We start from the raw sequence: 19,289 nt of genomic DNA, 5'->3' as shown, positions 1-19,289 counted from the left end.
CATCCCGGTTTCCTCAATCATACCTCCCCTGTCAGCAGCCAGCAAGCCAGGAGGGCATAAGAGCCACTATGGTAGTTCTGTGTTACCTGAGCATCCTTTTACTTGGGTGATAGCCTCTAGGGGCTGGATCTGCTGACTTCTTGGGCACTTTGTGCCTCATGTAAGGCAGGCTTTGTCCCAGTGTACCTGGCTCTCCTCTGCCATGCACTTTGTGTAGCCTTATATGCCTGTGCAGCTATTTATTAGAAGAGAAGCATTTTCTGCTTGCTTCACACATGTGTAATTGGCTACGTAAGAGTCCCACCATATGTAGCTTTTATGTACATAAAAGTAGCCTGTAGCATGAGTCTGGCTAGCTACAGCCATGTCTGAAAATGGTTGTCCAAGTGGTTTGGGAATCATCTGTGAACACAGTAATAAGTGCCACAGTCAGAGAGAGGGTCTGATCTTCACCTCTTCTAAGGCAGCCTTCCACCTGCTCTTCTCTCCAGCAGAGGATACTCCTTGTTGTGGCCAGTCTGCAGCAGCAGATGACAGGTAGGGTTGACTGTCCGGTATTCACCCGAACAGTCCGGTATTTGCAGGCTCCGTCCGGTAAAAAAAAAGGAAATACTGGACATGTGAAATGTCCGGTATTTCCTGTTTCCCTCGGAAGGAAGCCCGGTAGGGACAATTTTCCCCTGCCGCATCTGGCAGGTGCAGAGGAGTGAGGAGCGCAGCAGAGTCGTAGCGAAGGGGGGCAAGAGAGGGCACTTGCCGGGCACCACAGTAGGGGGGCGCCGGGCTGGGGTGGGAGCAGAGCGCACACTGCTCTGGCCCACGTAACCAGCAGAGATCCAGGAGTTGGCCACGTGATGCCTCCCTCTACACAATGCGAGCCAAGGCAGCTGGGCTGGGCAGCAGGAGCAGTGACTTTAAAAGTAAGATTAACTTACCCGGCCGTCCCGTTCCTCTGCTGCCTGGCTCTGCGAGAGGTGGGGGGGATTTGATTGGGGTTGGGTGATCCCGGCGCTGAGGATGCCTGGCTCGGGGAGGGGTGAGTGCATTGGGATGAGAGGGTGCTAGGGAGGCCTGGATCTGAGGCAGGGGTGAGTGCATTGGGATGGGGGGGGGCCTGGTTTTGTGGTACAGGTGGGTGCATTTGGGGTGTGGCCCCAAACTGGAGGAAGTGGTGCAACTTTTTCTTAACAACTTCTGTCTCCTCCTTTTTTTTTCCTCAACAGAATTTTTTCCCGGTGTTTTTTTTTGGGGGGGCGGGGGGGTGGGAGGGTGTTCGGTATTTTTGTTAAACCATCTGGGAACCCTAGTGACAGATGGTTTTAAATCTGAAATTCCACGTCCAGGAGAAGTGATCTGTTCCCAGCAGCCTCTCCTTTATGTCTTGTTTGTTCTGCTATCCTGTGCACAGGGAAATCCACAGTTAATCTGAAGGGCTATTCCATTTTCATGGTGAACTTTAGACTTTGGTTGTTTTTATTAATGAACAGAAAGAAGCTCTTCAATCTCTTTTCTACAGTGAATGTAGCAGAGAAGAGCCTCGGTGGAGAATGTAAAATGATGTACTTGATTTCAGCAGGCGAGCATATGTACATGTGTGGTGGAAAGAGGCCCCAGGCAGAAATCTGGATCTGAATTTCCCCAAACCTCAGGGAAGTTTGGATCAGGACTTTGTGACTCCGGCCATCTGTACTATGTATTAGCTATATATGTCTATGTGACATACCAGGGTACAGTCAGGACTAAAGAGAATCTGTGTCTCCCCTGGTTTTTAGCCTGAGGTGCCCTTTACAAGTTTTTGCTACTGTAGCCCCCAGCCTGAATTTCTCAGAAAAAACCTTCATTATGCAGCTATGTCGGAGGCAGGGGGCGTGTCAGCCAGCCACACCATGGGTTTTACCAGCCTTGGTTATACTGCAAGGTGATCCCAACACCCTCCCAATATTAGTTTTTCCCTCTGAAATGCTTTCCTGTACAACCCAGCCCTCTCATGGACAATACAATAGTCTGTTATTGCTTTACTAGAAATAGTTTGCCCTCTTAAATGGAGTTTCCCAGACACTCCAGTTTAAACACACTGGATTAGAAAAAACAAACAAACAGTAGAACAAGTTTATTAACTACGAAAAGGTAGCTTTTAAGGGAGTCTCCCTAGTGAGGCATAAAAGTCAGAAATGGTTACAAGAAAAATAAAGATTAAAAAGTTACTGGTGCTTAACTTAAACGATGTTAAATTCAAAGCACAGTGTTTTCAGCGGTCTGACTGAGCAAACTCCTTAGGTCAGGACCTAAGTTCCCATTAAGTCCTGTGCAGGGGCTCAGAGCTGCAATGGGAAGAGATGTCTTTTCCCAAGCCCCAAAGCACCACAACCAGCTCAGAGGTGCCCCTCCTCATCAGCCCCTGCACAGAACAGCAGAAAGCGACCCTCCTTGCTAGCCCGAGGAGGGAGTTGTTGCAGCTGGTGGAAAGGGGCTCCCTCCCTTCAGGCCCCCGGCATGGAGCCGCTGTCGCCAGCAGCTCCTCCCCCAATCCCAGTACAGAAGAATGGCCCCTCTCCACCAGCCAAGGCAGCTCTGTTCTGGGGCCCGTGGGGAAGCGGCCAGCACAGCAGGTCCAGCTCCTAGGAGGGGAGACTATGGGGCTCTGCAGCCGGACCTGCTAGCTGCTTCTGTGGTGTAGTGCGGTGCCCAGGATAGGCAGGCAGTAGGCTGCCTACCTTAATACCGCTGGCCAGGTAAGCTGGAGTTCCAACACCCCCGCCCCACCCTGAGCCCTCCTTCACCTGGAGCTACCTCCTGCACCCCAAACCCTTCATCCCCAGCCCCACCCCAAAACCTACACTCTCAGGGTGTGTCTAGACTACATGCCTCCTTCGACGGAGGCATGTAGATTAGCCAGATCGGAAGAGGGAAATGAAGCCGCGATTAAAATAATCGCGGCTTCATTTAAATTTAAATGGCTGCCCCGATCTGCCGATCAGCTGTTTGTCGGCAGATCGGGGGAGTCTGGACGCGATGCCCCGACAAAGAAGCCTTTCTTCATCGACACAGGTAAACCTGGTTTCACGAGGCTTACCTGTGTCGATGAAGAAAGGCTTCTTTGTCGGGGCATCGCGTCCAGACTCCCCCGATCTGCCGACAAACAGCTGATCGGCAGATCGGGGCAGCCATTTAAATTTAAATGAAGCCGCGATTATTTTAATCGCGGCTTCATTTCCCTCTTCCGATCTGGCTAATCTACATGCCTCCGTCGAAGAAGGCATGTAGTCTAGACACACCCTCAGTTCAGAGCCTGTATAGGGTTGCCAGATGGTTTAATGAAAATTACCAAACACCACCCCCTGCCCTGCCAAAAAAAAAAAAAAAAAGCACTGGGAAAAAATTCTGTTGAGGGGGGAAAAAAAAAAGGTGAGACCAAAGTTTTTAAGCAAAACCTGCACCACTCCCTCCAGTTTGAGACCACACACTAGCCACCAATGCACCCCCACCGCTCCCCCTGAGCCAGGCCCCTCAGTCTCCCCATCCCAATGCACTCACCCTGCCTCAGACCCAGGCCCCTCTAGTGTCCCCCATCTCAGTGCACTCTCCCCTCCCCCTGAGGCAGGCATCCCCAGCATCGGGAGCCCCCACTCCAATCAATCTCCCCCCTCTTCCCCGCAGAGCCAGGCACAGAGGAACAATCTGATTTTTAAAGTGGCTGCTCCTGATGCCCAGCCCGGCTGCCTCCACTTGCATTCTAAAGAGACTCTGTCTCTGCTGGAGTGAGCCAGAGCAGCATGCGCTCCGCTCCCACCCTAGCCCGCTGCCCCCTTGCATGGCATCCAGCAACTGCCCCCTTCTGTCTACCCTTTGCTAGACTCTGCCACGCCCCTCACTCCCTGCCCCCTCTAGGCACGGCAGGGGAAAATTGTCCCTGCTGGGCTTCCGTCCCAGAGAAACAGGAAATACTGGACATTGCACATGTCTGGTATTTCCTGTTTTTTATTTCCGGACGGAGCCCGCAAATTCTGGGCTGTCCGGGTGAAAACCGGACACCTGGCAACCTTAGGCCTGTATCCCATCCAGCATCCGAACTCCCAGCATAGAGCTCCTCTTCAAACCTGGAGCCCCTTCTTGTATCCCAAATCGCTCATTCTTGGACCCACCCCAAAGCTCTAACCCCCTCCTGCACACCAAAGCTCTGCCTCAACCCACAGCCCCCTCCTGTATTTCAAATCACTCATCCCCGGCCAGAAGCCCCCTTATACACCCCAAACCCTTTGTCCCCAGAGCCCTTGCACCCCAACCCTCTATCCCAGCCTCGAGCCCATCCCCCCAACTAGAGCCCTCACACTCCAACCCTCTAGCACAGGCCTGAGTCCCTTCCCACACTCAAAATCCCTTGGGCCTACTCCCACCACATACATTTTGTTATGTACATAAATATGAAGAGTCACACATCACCTCCACACTGGTGTACATAACAACATTCATTCCACTCAGGGGTGGGAGAAATTAGAGGGAACACTGGTCAGAACCTCTTCTCCAATACAGCAAATGCTTCCTTTGTTGCTTCTGGTGCTATGAATGCAATAAGCGGATGTGGGGGCGGGAGAGGAGTTATCTTGGGGTGTTTCCCCCTCCTGAAAACCATTTCCAGGTGAGATTCAGGACAGAAAGAGTCCACAGAGAGGGATGTTTCCTATTACTTCCTCTCCTCCACCTTTCCACCCCCATTGGATGACTGAATTTGCATATAAGCAGTAAACAAAGCAAAGTGCACATTCCTTTGTTTGAGACAGGTCTGCTGGCTAACTTTCCTTTGGAGCATGTGTTGATAACACTGTACAGTGGCCTCTTGTAACTTCACATTCAATGTTGCCACTCGTGTGTTTCAAGACAATATTGGCCAGCAAATTAATGAGTTTTCAAATGAAACCTCACCAGGCGTACTTTATACAAAGATGGTTACAATAGTGTGTGTGATGTGGACACAGAGTTATAGTCTGACAGTCTACATATACAGGCAGTCCCCGACTTACGCGGATCCGACTTATGTCGGATCCGCACTTACGAACGGGGCTTTTCTCGCCCCAGAGCTTGCGGGCGGCGGGACCACCCAGAGCGCAGCGGTCCCGCCACCGTGTCCTCCGGGGCGAGAAAAGCTGCTCTGGGTCTCCCTGGTGTGCTGGGGGGGTCTCCCTGGTGTGCTGGCGGCGGACCCCGTTGCCCGTGCGGCTTTGCTTCTTTGCCCCGGAGCAAAGCCGCACAGGTCCCGCGCCTCTGTGGCTTTGCTCCTATCTCCCTGCTGTGCTGGGGGGGACTCCCCCAGCACAGCAGGGAGACAGGAGTAAAGCCGCAGAGGTGGGGGACCCCACCGCCTGTGCGGCTTTGCTCCAGGGCAAAGGAGCAAAGCCGCAGGGGCAGCGGGGTCCTGCCACCTGTGCGGCTTTGCTCGGGTCTCCCTGCTGTGCTGGGGGGAACTCCCCCCCAGCACAGCAGGGAGATAGGAGCAAAGCCGCAGAGGCGCGGGACCCCACCGCCTCTGCGGCTTTGCTCCGGGTCTCCCTGGTCTGCTGGGGGGGGGGGGGCACAGCTAGTGTGCCCCCCCCCCCAGCAGACCAGGCTTTTGTTGTGGGCGCCTGGGGTAGAGCAGCTGGGGTGCTGCCGGGTTGGTCCTGGGAGGACCTACCCGGCAGCGCCCCAGCTGTTCTGTCCCAGGCTCCAGATTCAGCCGCTGTTGAAGCTGATCAGTGGCTGATTCCAGGAAGCTGGGGGCAGAGCAACTCTGCCTCGGGCTTCCTGTAGTCAGCCCCTGGTCAGTTTCAGCAGCAGTGGCTGAATCTGGAGCCAGTTCCGAGTTACGTACAAATTCAACTTAAGAACAAACTTATAGTCCCTATCTTGTACATAACCCGGGGACTGCCTGTAGCTGTTTTATTTATGTAGGGGAGGCTGCAGTGTCCTATGGAAAATGTGTTGGACTAGAAGTTAAGAAACCTAGATTCTATTCCAGTACTGTATTGTCACTCACTAACAAACCTTTGATTTCTCTGTGCATCTGTGAAACGGGGATAATGTGCCTATCCATTCTGTAATGGGCTTTGTAATCCTTTCTAGAAACTCCCACTGAACTCGGACAAGAGAAAAGCTTCTAATAAACATTGGTATGACATAATTGATAAGAATATGGCTTTATTAGATCTTTGAACATAAACCGAAAGTATTCAGGAAGAAATAATCTAACCTGCTTAGGCAGTCAAGCAATGCATAGGGAAGTAGCACTCTTGCGCTGCTAATAGATTGCAGTGGTAGAGGGCTTATTTTAGGAGGTTTATGGTACAGCAATCACGAAGTGCTGCAAGCTGGGAGACCTCGTGTCTTCCTGAAACTACAATGTCAAGAGGAGACAGGTGTGCCTAAGCTTCTTAGCTCTCACTGGATCAAAGGCACGGGAGAGCAAAATAGCTAAGTATGTTCTGCAGGGATTTCCAGGGAGAGAAATGGTGGCCTACTTAGGGTCAAATACTATCTGTCTCTGTGCATTAGCAGGGGTGATTTTTAATACCAAATGTGCATAGCAATTGGATCAAATAACAATCTGGGAGCCTATGTTCCAGCAAGCTCCACTGAGGTGGCAGGCAAAGTCTGTTTACACTAGGGATGTGAATCCTAACCTGTAGGACTTACCATTAATGAGTGAGGCTTAGCAGTTCTGCTTAACCAGCGGGAGCTGGAGCAGCTCCCTGTCCCTTGTGGCTGAGGGAGAGGGGGGTGTGCTCCAGCCTGTCAGTGGCAGGCCCAGCCCAGGTGTGCCACAGGTAGGGGCATCCAGCCCAGCTGGAGAAGTCCTTGTTGGCAGGTGGGGGTGGGAGGGACCTCCAGCACAGCTGCAGAAGGTGTGTAGGTGTGTGGGGGGACTTCTCTAGCCTGGGGGGGGCCGGTGCTTCAGTCTAGGGCTGTGAATGTGTAGACAACTACATGATTAGCTGATAAGCCTGTGGACTACATGCATTCCTCTCTCCACCCCTCCCCCCCCCCCACCCCCCCCCCCCGTGCTTCCTCTGTATCCCTTTAAGAGAGGCAGCAGTGCAGAGGGTGAGGGGGCAGGCAGGAGCCGATATGAGTGGGGAGCCAGCTACAGAGGCAGCCTGGGGGAAGAAGGTTGGCAGGAGATGGTGCTGGGGGGAGCTAGCTTAAAAGTTGCCTCCCCCCCAGCATCAGCTCTGTGGTCCCTCCTCTTCTGCTTGCCCCCGCACTGCTGCCTCTTTTAAAGGTGGCAGGCGGGAGCTGGTCTGCACGGGGATCTGTTTTTTGAATCGGTTCCCCTCGCAGATGGCTGCCACCTGCCACCCCACGCTGCTGCCTCTGATAGTACACTGGCTGCTGGCCTCGCCCCCGGGGACTATCAAATAGTCGTGTAACGGCTACAATTTGATGAGGTTACATGACTGTTCAATTACATACTATCTAACATCCCTACTTCAGTCCAGCCATGGTGGCGGGGGACACTCCAGCCCAGCCAGGCTGGAGCAACATCCCCCCTCCTCCAGCCACCCCACCCATTTACTGGATAAACTTTACATTTAACCGGTTAACCAATTAAACAGGTTTTTGCACCCCTAGTTTGCACCATTGAGCCCTTCCATTTATACATGCCCCGGTGTGTTTGGTGCATGGCTCAGGTTACTGGATCTTTAGCAACCCATTTGTTCATGCACATCTCTGCCCAGGCAGCTGCAAAGTTTTGGAATGACTCAATCAATGGGAAATTTCCACTGTCCCCTAGGTCATCCAAAGATTGTCCCCCAAGACACCACTTTATATACAGGTACAAACAAGTCACACCTCACTGCTGATGTATCAGGTTGCCACCCTCTGACGCTACTTAGATACCACCCATCATCCTGTGCCTCGTGGTTTGATTAGATCATCTCTGTCCATCATGCTGTCATTTTAGACCCTTTCCTCAACCTGGGTCTGTATCTGTGAGGAGTGGTTACTAAGGTCTTTTTTAATGAGCTAGTGATACCATGTGCTTTCCACTTATGACCAGTGCCAATTATTGTTTTGCAGTCGCTACCTAGCACCAATTAGTGTTTTGCACTCTCAGCCCTGTTCGTGCCAAGTCCTGTGGGCTGGGGCCTGCCTCTTGCTCACATCTTAGCTCTGCTTTATGTTAGCCCTGTCTTGTCCATTGTTAGCTAGGCCTCAGACCAGGCCTGTGCTGCATTGGCTTATGTTTTAGGCCTTCATCTTACCACTTTCTGTTTTTTTCTGGGGAGGATGTTTACCCATAGTCCTGGAAAAGCATAATGCATGAACTGAAGGTGACCCAGTGGGCTAAACCCTATTATATGGACACCTTCCTTTAGCATTCACACAGTGATGCCCCATCTGTCCCTTAGTCTGCACATTCCCTCATACGACTGATGGAGGGATTTTATTTGTCAATTGTGTTTTAGTCCTTTATGGTGGGCCCGGGACCATGACTGAGGAATGTAATTTTATGATTGAGCCTTAGAAGCGCTCCCAATAATATCTATGAATGGATATGGGGTATGTATTTGTAATGTGTATATATACAATGGGGTATATATACAGTATGTATATACATATGACACAACCTTATAACAATTTATTTCCAATTTGGTGTTGTGATTTGACCCTTGTGGTACTGAAAATAGCACCACACTCCCATTAGGGCAATTACAGTTATTATCTGTATCATTCTTGGTGGTGGGCGAAGTGTTTTGAAGCACTGGGGTAAGCATTGTTACAGTGCGTCCCACAAGATTCTGTATATAGGAAGTAAAACAAATTTGGAATAGTGACATTACAAATGAGGCCTTGATATATAATTGTCTTGTAATTAATTACTACTCAGTACTGCCCATTCATGTTATGGGTTACTCTCACTTCTGGGTGTCACCCATAAGTGTTGCTGGGCAGGAAACAGAAACAATTAACTTTTTTGTTCCATTGGTTTCAGGGCTCTTTGATATACTGGTAGTTGACATAGATCAAGTTGTTTCTTATGGACATTGTCTTTCAAATAACCTACTGAGTGGACAGTAATCAATTTATCAAATATTGCTGTGTCAGGTTTTAGCATTGGTATCCAGACACTGAACAAGATGGTTTTGAATGACATGTGCGACATGTGCCTCAGTTAGGATGCAGTGTCACTGGCCCAAAAAATAATGACTGGTACTCACAGATAATTAGTTTACCGAATTTGTAGCTACTATGTAACTTAATTTTTTTAAACCGCCTTTTCCCTCTTTTTTTTTATTCATGTTGCTTTGTGCCATCCGTGTGTTGATTTTTTTTAACCTGTGTGTTGGTTAAACAGTTTAGCAAAGTTATGTACATTGTAAATGGTATATACAACAATAATACAATACAACAATACAGTGATACAGCAATAATACAGTTGGTTTTACAAAAAAACCAATTTTAAGTTAACTAACAGTAATTTCTAGTTGATTGCCAACTTAATTGTCCATATATGGTAGACTGAGGTATATTTGACCAGTCTCTTTTATATAAAGCTTTTCTTTTCTTTTCCTGATGCTTCAGAATTTCTTTGCTGTATACCGTTATCTTCCGGGTTGTTTGTGGTGTGATATCTTCTTGTCTCTTTGGTCTGTGGGATATAAACTTAAACAGCTTAAGTTAGTTAACATAATAAAAAGGTTTTGTTTGGATGTTTTACGTGTCTCTTGTTTTTAGTAACTTAATGCATAGAGTAATTTAATTAGTTTATAATGTAATAGGGACCAAGTCTTTTACAACACAAGTTATACTTTTGCACTTGTTGTATAAACATTGATTTTCACTTGAGGGATACCAAACATAATGCTTTACTGCTAAAATAGATACTTAGAATCTTCCAAGTGAAGGTGTGTTGCTTTCCCTTGCTGAACACTGTCTGAGCAAAGGAGTTAGTAACATAATTTTTACCAAGCTTTTTAATTTGCTCGCGATACCAATTTCACTTCTGTTAACTGTTTAAAAGCACAAACACTAACAACTACTTCCCTTTGACATAATGTAACAAATTATATAAAATTAAACTAAGTATACAGTTAGACCAAAATAAATGTTTAAATACAGTTTTTTGCTAACTTTCTTGATGCTTTGTTGTGCTTAGAAAGCCAAGATGGAAATCTATTGAAATTGTTTGGTTAACTTTATTCATAAATGGTTATTTTTAACATTATTGCTTTGCCATTCCTAAAACTATATTTAAAAGTAAAAACAAGTTTATAAAAAACCCAAGAAGAAATTGACATTTTGTTAATATTACCTTAACCTTAATGTTGAGCTTTCTCTTGCATTTTCTTATTAAAAATTTAAAAATAAAATTGTGATTAATAAGAGGATTCTTTTTGTTTGCAATTGCATTATTTGTTGAGGCAATATATATGTATATATATTTGTAATTGAGGCCTTTTTGAACTTTGCAAAAAAAAATGTGGTGGTAATATAATTATACCCCAAAATAATAATAAAATACTGTGGTACCACTTTAAAAAAAACTATAAAATTGACTTTTGTTTCAACAAAATAAAAGTAATTTAAAAAAGTCACGTGACACAGAACTTACAACTAAACCCAAATGGCGCCAGAATTCTATTCATAACTATACAAAATAAAAAATTGAACAAAAGGGTTAAACATTTAAATGAGCAAGTTTTTATCTTATTTAATTTTTTTGATCAAAATGATAGATTTATACTCAAATATGCCACATTTGTTCTGTTTATTTAGTAACTTAAAGCATTTTTCATTACTTTATATTAAACTTTGTTTTAAAACTCTGCTCTATTGAAATAAGAAAAGCCAATGTTTCAAATATTAGTCAGTGATTACGATTAGAAGCAGGGTGGGCATGTCTGTTGCTTAGCAACCATACCTTCAAGAAAGTTAGGAGTAATTCCAGCTGTTGCACTCCTGAAGGGTTAAAATAATTACTGGATTTATTTGAAGTAAAGTTTTTACTTTTTAAAAATCGTTTTCAATCTGTTTTGTTTTCCATTGCTTTGACTTTTTGAGGTTTCTGTAAAAACCATAACTTTAATTTTTAACACAGAAAGAGAGTCAAAATAAGAAGAGGCGGGGGAAAGATGGAGAAGAGCAATTAAGGTAGTGAGACCTGAGCAAAGAGAGAGAAACTTTCGAAGTTGTTTTAAGGCACAGGGGGCAGAAGTAAATTTAGTAAATGGAGAAAGACTATAAAAGAAAAGGAGGATATATTTTTAGCCGAGCATGGAGTGCGGTTTGGTGGGTCAAAACAGTTGGGAATTTACACCTGGAGTTTTTATCCTGGCTCTGCGAGAAGGAGGGGGGGGGGTAGTTACCTGCTCTTGTAAAGCTGAATTTGGTCCCCCACTGCCTATTGCTTTTGTCTGCATGTCAAATGGCTTGCAGGAGTGTGCTTACATGCTGCAGTTAACTGTTTTGGGGCAACTCCACGTGTTAATACAACAATTCTAAGTGTTAACCTGCTTAATCTTGGCTTTTCACTTTCAGATGCTTTTTCATTCACTCCCCTGCAATTAAGTTGCAGCTCCCGTCTCCTAATTTACTCTGTGAAACAGTCCGGGCTCGTCTACACTGGCCCCTTTTCCGGAAGGGGCATGTAAATTTCACCAGTCGTCGTAGGGAAATGCGCGGGGGATTTAAATATCCCCCGCGGCATTTAAATAAAAATGTCCGCCGCTTTTTTCCGGCTTTTAAAAAAGCCGGAAAAGAGCGTCTACACTGGCCCCGATCCTCCGGAAAAAGCGCCCTTTTCCGGAGGCTCTTATTCCTACTTCGAAGGAATAAAGTAGGAATAAGAGCCTTCCTACTTCAAAGTAGGAATAAGAGCCTCCGGAAAAGGGCGCTTTTTCCGGAGGATCGGGGCCAGTGTAGACGCTCTTTTCCGGCTTTTTTAAAAGCCGGAAAAAAGCGGCGGACATTTTTATTTAAATGCCGCGGGGGATATTTAAATCCCCCGCGGATTTCCCTACGACGACTGGTGAAATTTACATGCCCCTTCCGGAAAAGGGGCCAGTGTAGACGTAGCCTCCATGTTTTCCTTTATTTGATTGACCAATCCTGGGACAGTACTGTTTGCTACTTCATCCTGGGCACGCACTTGTCCTGTTCTGACAGGCACCAGTCTAGGTTTTAGTTTGACTGGAACCTAGTTTTTAGCATATGATTGTGGTTGCAAAGCAGTGGACCCCGGCTCATCTTTTAATTTTGCCAGGGCCACCTTTTTTTATTTCTGTCCCCATTCTTCAGGAACAGGGTAACTACCTGAAGCCTGCTGTTGACCACCAATATTTATAACAGAAGATGGCACTTGTCTATTTTGTAGGTTTCTTACGGGTGTTTCCACTGTTTTATTCTGTTCCCGTGATTGCTATCTCTGGATTGCTTGCTGCCCCACGAGAGGAGCGGAAGCATTCCAGGGCTCTATTATGTCTTTTCCTGCTTTTAACTCTTTCTTTGTTTCTGTTACTTGCCCCACCAGTTTTCTGGCATGTTCTCTTAACCATTTAACAGTCATAATTACACTTCGCCATATTTTGCATTTCAAGGCTATAGTCTATGCCCTAGCCTTACAAATTACATTACTTGTTTCTGCTCCTCTACATATTTTAAATTCATATGGATCTTTTTTGCTAGTAACACTTGTTTCTGCTCCTCTACATATTTTAAATTCATATGGATCTTTTTTGCTAGTAACACTGTATGTCCATACCTTATTGCATTGTGTGAGGATATGTATGTCCATACCTTATTGCATTGTGTGAGGATATTTAGGGAGTGGAGAAGGGGGTTCCGTAGCTCGTGGCTTTCTGTCATGTTAGATCGCGATTCCTACAGAGGATAGCTCGCTTGCTTACCAGATCAGAGATCTGGGTCACCAGTGTAGTTATGCAGGGACGGTGGTCAGGGTTTACTGCCGAGGTGTCCTCACAGGTCTCTGACTGTGTTGATGATGATAACCAGAAAGCTGCTTGTGTGTGTGCTCAGTGATGTGTGCTGTGTTGACTTGTGTACTTAGTCTCTACAGCAGACCCCAAGAGAGCCCCCAAAGACCACAAACCTGATCAGGATTGAAGGTGCCAGGCCAGGTTTATTGCTAAGGAACAATCTGTTTCACACATACAGAATGGTAAGTGACTGTCTAGGAAGGAGTACTACAAAAAGGGATCTAAGGGTCACAGGATCACAAGCTAGGTATGAGTAAACAGTGTGACACTGTTGCAAAAAAGCAAACATGATTCTGGGATGCATTAGCAGGAGTGTTGTGAGCAAGACATGAGAAGTCATTCTTCTGCTCTACTCTGCACTGATTAGGCCTTAACTGGAGTATTGTGTCCAGTTCTGGGCACCACATTTCAGGAAAGTTGTGGAGAAACTGGAGAAGAGCAACAAAAATGACTAAAGGTCTAGAAAGCATGAGCTATGAGGAAAGGCTGAAGGAATTGGGCTTGTTTAGTTTGGAAAAGAGAAGACTGAGATGGGACATGATAGCGGTTTTCAGGTATCTAAAAGGGAGTCACAGGGAGGAGGGGGGAAAATTGTTCTCCTTGATCTTTGATGATAGGGCAAGAAGCAATGGGCTTACACTGCAGCGAGGGAGGTTTAGGCTGGACATTAGGTTGGACATTAACTGTCAGGGTGGTTAAACACTGGAATAAATTGCCTAGGGAGGTTGTGGAATCTCCATCTCTGGAGATATTTAAGAGCAAGTTGGATACACATCTATCAGGGATGATCTAGATGGTTCTTGGTCCTGGACTCGATGATCTCTCGAGGTCCCTTCCAGTTCTAGTATTCTATGTTTCTATGATTTGTACTGGGAGATTCTTTCCTGCAGGGGCAGAGGAGCAGCTCAGAAATGCCCTTTGTTTGCAGGAGGGCCCCAGAGGTGGTTGCAAGAGAGATTTCCAAACTAGTTCCTTAGTCATTTGTAATAGGTGGGAGGCTACAGCATGTTCCCTGCACTAAAGATTTTACACTGAAAGGTCCAGTGATCCAGGGAGCTGCAGATCTCCAACGCCAACTGTTTTCAACAAGAGCCAAGCATGCTGAGCACTCCCCAGGATCCCATGTGGCTCATAAAGCCACAGCTATGATCAGGTGGGTGGAGGAGGGCTCAGCCCATGTGACAGGTCTTGGAAACATCATGGCTTCCTAAACTCAGAAATAGCCAGAGTACTTTTGGAGAGTGCACACTGGAGTGGCAACTGCAACACCCTTAGAAAGGCTTCTGTGTGCACCTTCCCCCCACCACTGTGTGTTCCCAGGCTACTTCTCAGGCCTTGGTCTCTCAGCTTGTGCAAGGGGCTAGCTACCTCTGCTGCTGGGAGTGTGCTGCCTCCCCCTAGGTGCTCAGGGAGAATGCAGACGTCAACTGCAGCTGTTGGTAGATTCTGCCAACCCCACAAAACGGTGCATGGCCCAGTCCTATGTTAGGCAGAGGACTGAGCAGCACATCAAGTATGGCAGGTCCTCTTTTCCACCTTCTACCTGTCTCCAGAGTCTGCACAAGGCAAGTATTATGCAAAGGGTCCAAGGACCACTACTGCAGTGATTGCATGTTTCACTGACACTATTGCGAAAACCAGTGGCCAGGCAGCAAGACAAGACAGGGAAATTCCACCTCGGGGCTGTGGCGTAGTCTGATACGCCTTATTCTGTGGGAGGATTTTTCTCCTGTGGAAGGATCTACCCAGCTATAGGGTGGGATTTTCTCTGCCAATTTCTTCATTTGGTGCTTTATTCCCTTCCCTCCTTTTAGCTCAGGGAAGATGAAGTCCTACCAAAAGCTGGCAACGGACCTTCCCCAGCCTCCAGATGCCTATGCCGAAGAAGAAAGCATTGCTAGGAAGCCACCGTACCATCGGCAGTTGTCCACTTGGTGGCTGTGTGTTGGCTTGCTGATGGTGGCTGTTCTGTTGAGTGGAGTCACCCTGTGGATGCTCAAACAGGTGCCTGGGGACCAGCTTGGACAGACCCCCCCAGAGAAATGCAGTGCTGTTCCGGAGCCTTTCCGCTTTGACTGCTACCCGGAGTGGAGCGTGGTGGTGACAAAAGAGCTGTGTGAGAGCAGGGGGTGCTGTTTTATTGAACGCGTCCAGCCTAGGGGGAACAGGAGCACCAAGCCTTGGTGCTTTTACCCCCCTGACTTTCCCAGCTACACTTTGGAGAGCCTGAACCAGACTGAGCTGGGAATGGTGGGTTTGCTGAGGAGGAAGGTGAAAGCCTATTATCCCAGAGACATTGAGAGACTGCAACTGAGCGTGGAGTTTGAAACGGACACTCGGTTACACATCAAGGTGAGCTGTCTTCTCTAGTCCGTGTCCCTTCCTGTCAAGGCCTCCATGCCTAGGGAAGCCTGGACAAAGCTCCCAGGTGGAGCCTCCCAGTCTGGCTAACTAAATCCTCTGGCTCTGCTGGCTGACAACAGCCCCTGACCTGCAATAGAACCCATGTCTTGTCTCTGTCTAGGATCCCATCGTGTCAAGCCAGACATGGCAGCCCCATCCTGGACATTCATTCTTGTTGGCACGTTGCTGAGTTTAGCTTGCTGCTGGGTTGCCCCTCTGAGCCAGTTCAACACTCCTTTGCCTCCTGCTTTGCTGTTTCTAAGGCTCGTTTTCTCCCATTTGTAGATCACTGATTCCACCAGCCCCCGGTACGAAGTCCCCCTGGAGGTTCCTCGGGCAACGAAGAGAGCAGAGAATCCCATATACAGCCTGGAGTTCTCCAAGGAGCCTTTTGGCCTGCTGCTGAGGCGCAGAGCCTCTGGCGCCGTGCTGTAAGAGTTCTCCCTCCTTGCCTCCCTCTCCAACCTTAGCAGCTGACCCCAGTCATTGGCTCCACTAAGGTGGGGGGCGGGGTGCACCACAGAGCTGAGGCTGTGGGGGAGGAGGGAACTATCTCTTCCCTTTCCTAAACCCAAGTCTAGCACCTGCTTGGTTAATTCACCTGGGAAAAGCATGGGCAGGAAAAGCATGAACTTTGCTGTGTCAGCATGCCCTCTAGGCTGGGGGAGACAGCTATTCTCCCTCTTCCTGCTTTCCCAAGAGCTGAGGTTTCAGCTACCATGAGGATGGGTTCTGCATAAGAACCTAGAGAAGAGCACATAACTTCCTGGGCCTGCGTAGAAAGAAGGCAGGCTTGTCTCCGGGATCTTGGTCAATGTGGTCTTGATGCAGCTGAGCACGGAGAAGAGTCCGTCCTGCATTTACAGTGTGTTTATTTGCGCAACCTATTCATGTCTTAGTGATTGTACGGTGCCTTCCAAAAGCAAAGCATTGTGTAAGTGTTAAGTGGGTTGTGTTTTTTTTTTTTTTTTTTTTTTACGCTGCACACCAGATGGCCTATGGGGTGCAGATTTGAACTGGGGCCGGATGCTCTGGGGAAGAAATCAGTGTGAGGGCTGTAAATTTGGCTCTTTTCACACACACTTGGGATTTCCTGAGGGAAGGGCCAAATGCCATCCTGGTGTAAGTATGTAGGGCAGGGCTGACGAATCACCTGTGAAGCTGGGCTGCCCCTCGGCTTAGAGGGAACACTCCTTGAGACCCCGCCCCTTCTAGGTGTGTAAAGCTGCCCTCCCCTTCCACACGTTGCCCAGAGGCCTGCAGAATCTGTCAGTGCCCCAGGGCTGGGTCACGCCCTGGCCCTGCATTTGGTTGGGATATGAGTGTTCATTCAAATTGCTGAGCCATGGAGTTTGTAACAGTCTCGGTGTCTGCGCTGGGGTGGGTGATAACTAGTTGGAGATCCTGGAAGGAAGATGTCATGATTTTCTAGTAGCAGAGCAGAGGAGCAGACTGGCTATTGTCCTCTCTTGCTCTATTCCTCACCCTCTTTCTTGCCTACCTTTGTATCTTCTCTCACCCCCCTCCCTCCACCCTCCAGGTTAAACACAACCGTGGCTCCCTTGATCTTTGCTGACCAGTTTCTCCAGATTTCGACCGTCCTCCCTTCCATATTCCTCTACGGCCTCGGGGAGCATCGGAGCCACTTCCTGCACAGCCTGGACTGGAGAACCCTGACGCTGTGGGCCCGGGATGTCCCTCCTATGGTACCATTGTCCCCTTGGGGATGCATGCTGGGCTGGAGTCTTGCTATTTCAACTCTGCTGTTGGCTATCAAAGGTTCCCCTCAATGTAATAGGTCCAACCTGCATAGCTGCCTTAGCCTCAGACCTATACGAACTGCATTTGCTTTCTTCCATGGCCCTTCTCAGAGCCTGGCATCAGACACACCGGCACCTCTGACCTCCTTGCACTCTGGTGCAGTGAGTCTCCTTCTGGGCTGGGGTGGCAGTCCATCTGCTCTCCTCTTGAGCTGATAACTCCTCTCTGGGGATGGCTCCGTGCCTCACTGATACACAAAGGTTTTACTGCTTTCCAGCTCCCTCGGGAATGTGATGGGTGGAGTCTGGCTACTGGCAGCTCCTTCCACAGAGCTGGGTGATTCTCTGAGGATGACAGAGCTCTGCTGAGTGTTTTAGACCCCGAATAACAGTGAGACATGAGCAGGCGACGAATGTTATGGTGTCTGCTAAGTCTTTAGCATCCAAAGGAAGCCGTCAGTCCATGAACTTCACCCTGCCCCTCTCTGTTTTAACCTAAAGGGTTTTGGGACGGGCCTGCTGGGTAGGGTTCCATGCTGGGATATGAAATCTTCCTTATCTCGGATCAGGTTCAAAGGTGACCTCTCCACTCAGTGACTCTCAAATCCCTCCAGCTCTTGAAGCACCTCACCAGCTCAGTCTGGGGTCTGTGCTAATAGACTCCCCAGCGGAGCAGAGTTCCTCTTCGTGTGGGACACGGGCCATTGGGACTGGAGCTGAGACCTAGCAAACTTGGGTCACATAGGAAGGAAACATCCTTTCCCTTTGGGTTTCTCTCTCCCCATTTTATCCTTGTGTCCTACATCCCCCGCCTCCCCATGTAAAGGTGAGGGTGTCCCATACACAGATTTAGGAAATAGGTTGCCACAGGCTCACACAGAAGCCGTTTATATCTTTGTTGCTTTGAGAGGAAGTATAGTGGTTGTGCCTGGCAGCTTTCCTTATGCTGAATTCCCTTGCTTTTAGATGCCTTCTAGACAGCCCTTTGGAGCTCATCCTATCCCACTCCATCACCAAACCCTTCAGTTACCGTAGCTTGCATTAACTCATCTCTGCTGAGAATATGCCAAGATCCTTTGGCCTTCAGGTGCCAGCTCTGAATGATCCTGGCTGCCCGTTGTCGCCCTCTCTCCAGGCAGATCACAACTGTCCTATGTATTGCTGACCAGAATGGACATGCCTAGCCAACGCCTAACTCAGGCTGAGCCAAGAGGGCCCCAAAGGCGTCCATCAGCTGCTCCTCATGGCTCTTAGTTCTCCTTTCTTAGACACCTCTCTTGTTCCCCATTCCACCTTCTTCGGGTGACCCTGGCAAATTGAAAACAAGTCTCTTATCAGATAATTTCTGCTTGCAGCAATTTTACAACCTTTATGGAGTTCACCCATTTTACCTGCTGATGGAGGAAGGAGGAGCTGCTCATGGTGTTTTCCTCCTGAATAGCAATGCAATGGGTAAGTTCTTCCACCTGCTACATTGGGGTGGGGTGGGAATTAAGGGCCTGCTTCACCAGCCTGCATGCCTTGACGATGGCATCTCAGAGATTTTGGGGCTATTCCTAATCCCTAGAAAAGGAGTCTGCTGGCTTCGGGAGCTGGAGCTGGCTGGGCAGAGGGCTGATCTGAGCTGGCAGTTCAGGAACTCAGGGCAAAGAGAAGCAGTGCAAGAGAAAGATGTGGTTTCATGGCCCCTTTATTGAGCCAGACATCTGTTTCCTGGCTAACCTTAGGCTCTTTAGCAACTGTTGAGCAGTTTAACCACAGGGGCAGCTGCTAAATGGTAGGCTGAAAAGCCAACTTCCCTCCTGCCCCTTGTCCAGCCCTGTTCCCTGTTCTTCTGCAATAGAACTGCACTTTAACGATGTGCAGAGTGTGACTTCTGGGTCAGACAGGGATATAAATCTGCTGGCTGCTTGTTTCACAGTTGTATCCTGCTGATGCCAGCTGTGGCTTCCACAGGGAGCTGCTATAAAGCAGCAGCCTGTCCGTGCCAGGTGGGACTACAGAACCAAGAGCATCCTCTCACTGATGGCATTTTAGTACCAGCCAGGATTTGGGCAGGGTAGGCTTCCTGATGGTAATGCTAGGCCAATGCCAGCAAGGACACAGACGCCATAAGGTTCTTTGCACCAGTGCCCTGTTAGAACCATCTGGCACT

General features: G+C 48.3%; 1 protein-coding gene across 3 annotated transcripts in view; it reads left to right on the top strand.

The window, feature by feature from the left end:
• LOC102459990 (alpha glucosidase) overlaps positions 1 to 19,289 on the top strand; it is a 44,671-nt gene that overhangs the window by 9,287 nt on the left and 16,095 nt on the right. For 2 of the 3 annotated variants that reach the window (XM_006112861.4, XM_006112864.4), the window contains exons 2-5: positions 14,786 to 15,323; positions 15,660 to 15,805; positions 16,915 to 17,080; positions 18,490 to 18,586. In XM_006112861.4, coding sequence (XP_006112923.2) covers positions 14,796 to 15,323; positions 15,660 to 15,805; positions 16,915 to 17,080; positions 18,490 to 18,586 — 937 coding nt within the window. In that variant the 5' untranslated portion in view covers positions 14,786 to 14,795. Of the gene's footprint in view, positions 1 to 6,310; positions 6,449 to 14,785; positions 15,324 to 15,659; positions 15,806 to 16,914; positions 17,081 to 18,489; positions 18,587 to 19,289 lie in introns of those variants that run through there. The other variant, XM_006112862.4, reaches the window with a different exon arrangement.

The sequence above is a fragment of the Pelodiscus sinensis genome, chromosome 16 (genome assembly GCF_049634645.1).
Source record: "Pelodiscus sinensis isolate JC-2024 chromosome 16, ASM4963464v1, whole genome shotgun sequence".
NCBI lineage: Eukaryota > Metazoa > Chordata > Testudines > Trionychidae > Pelodiscus > Pelodiscus sinensis.
This window is presented reverse-complemented; position numbering and strand designations above follow the sequence as displayed.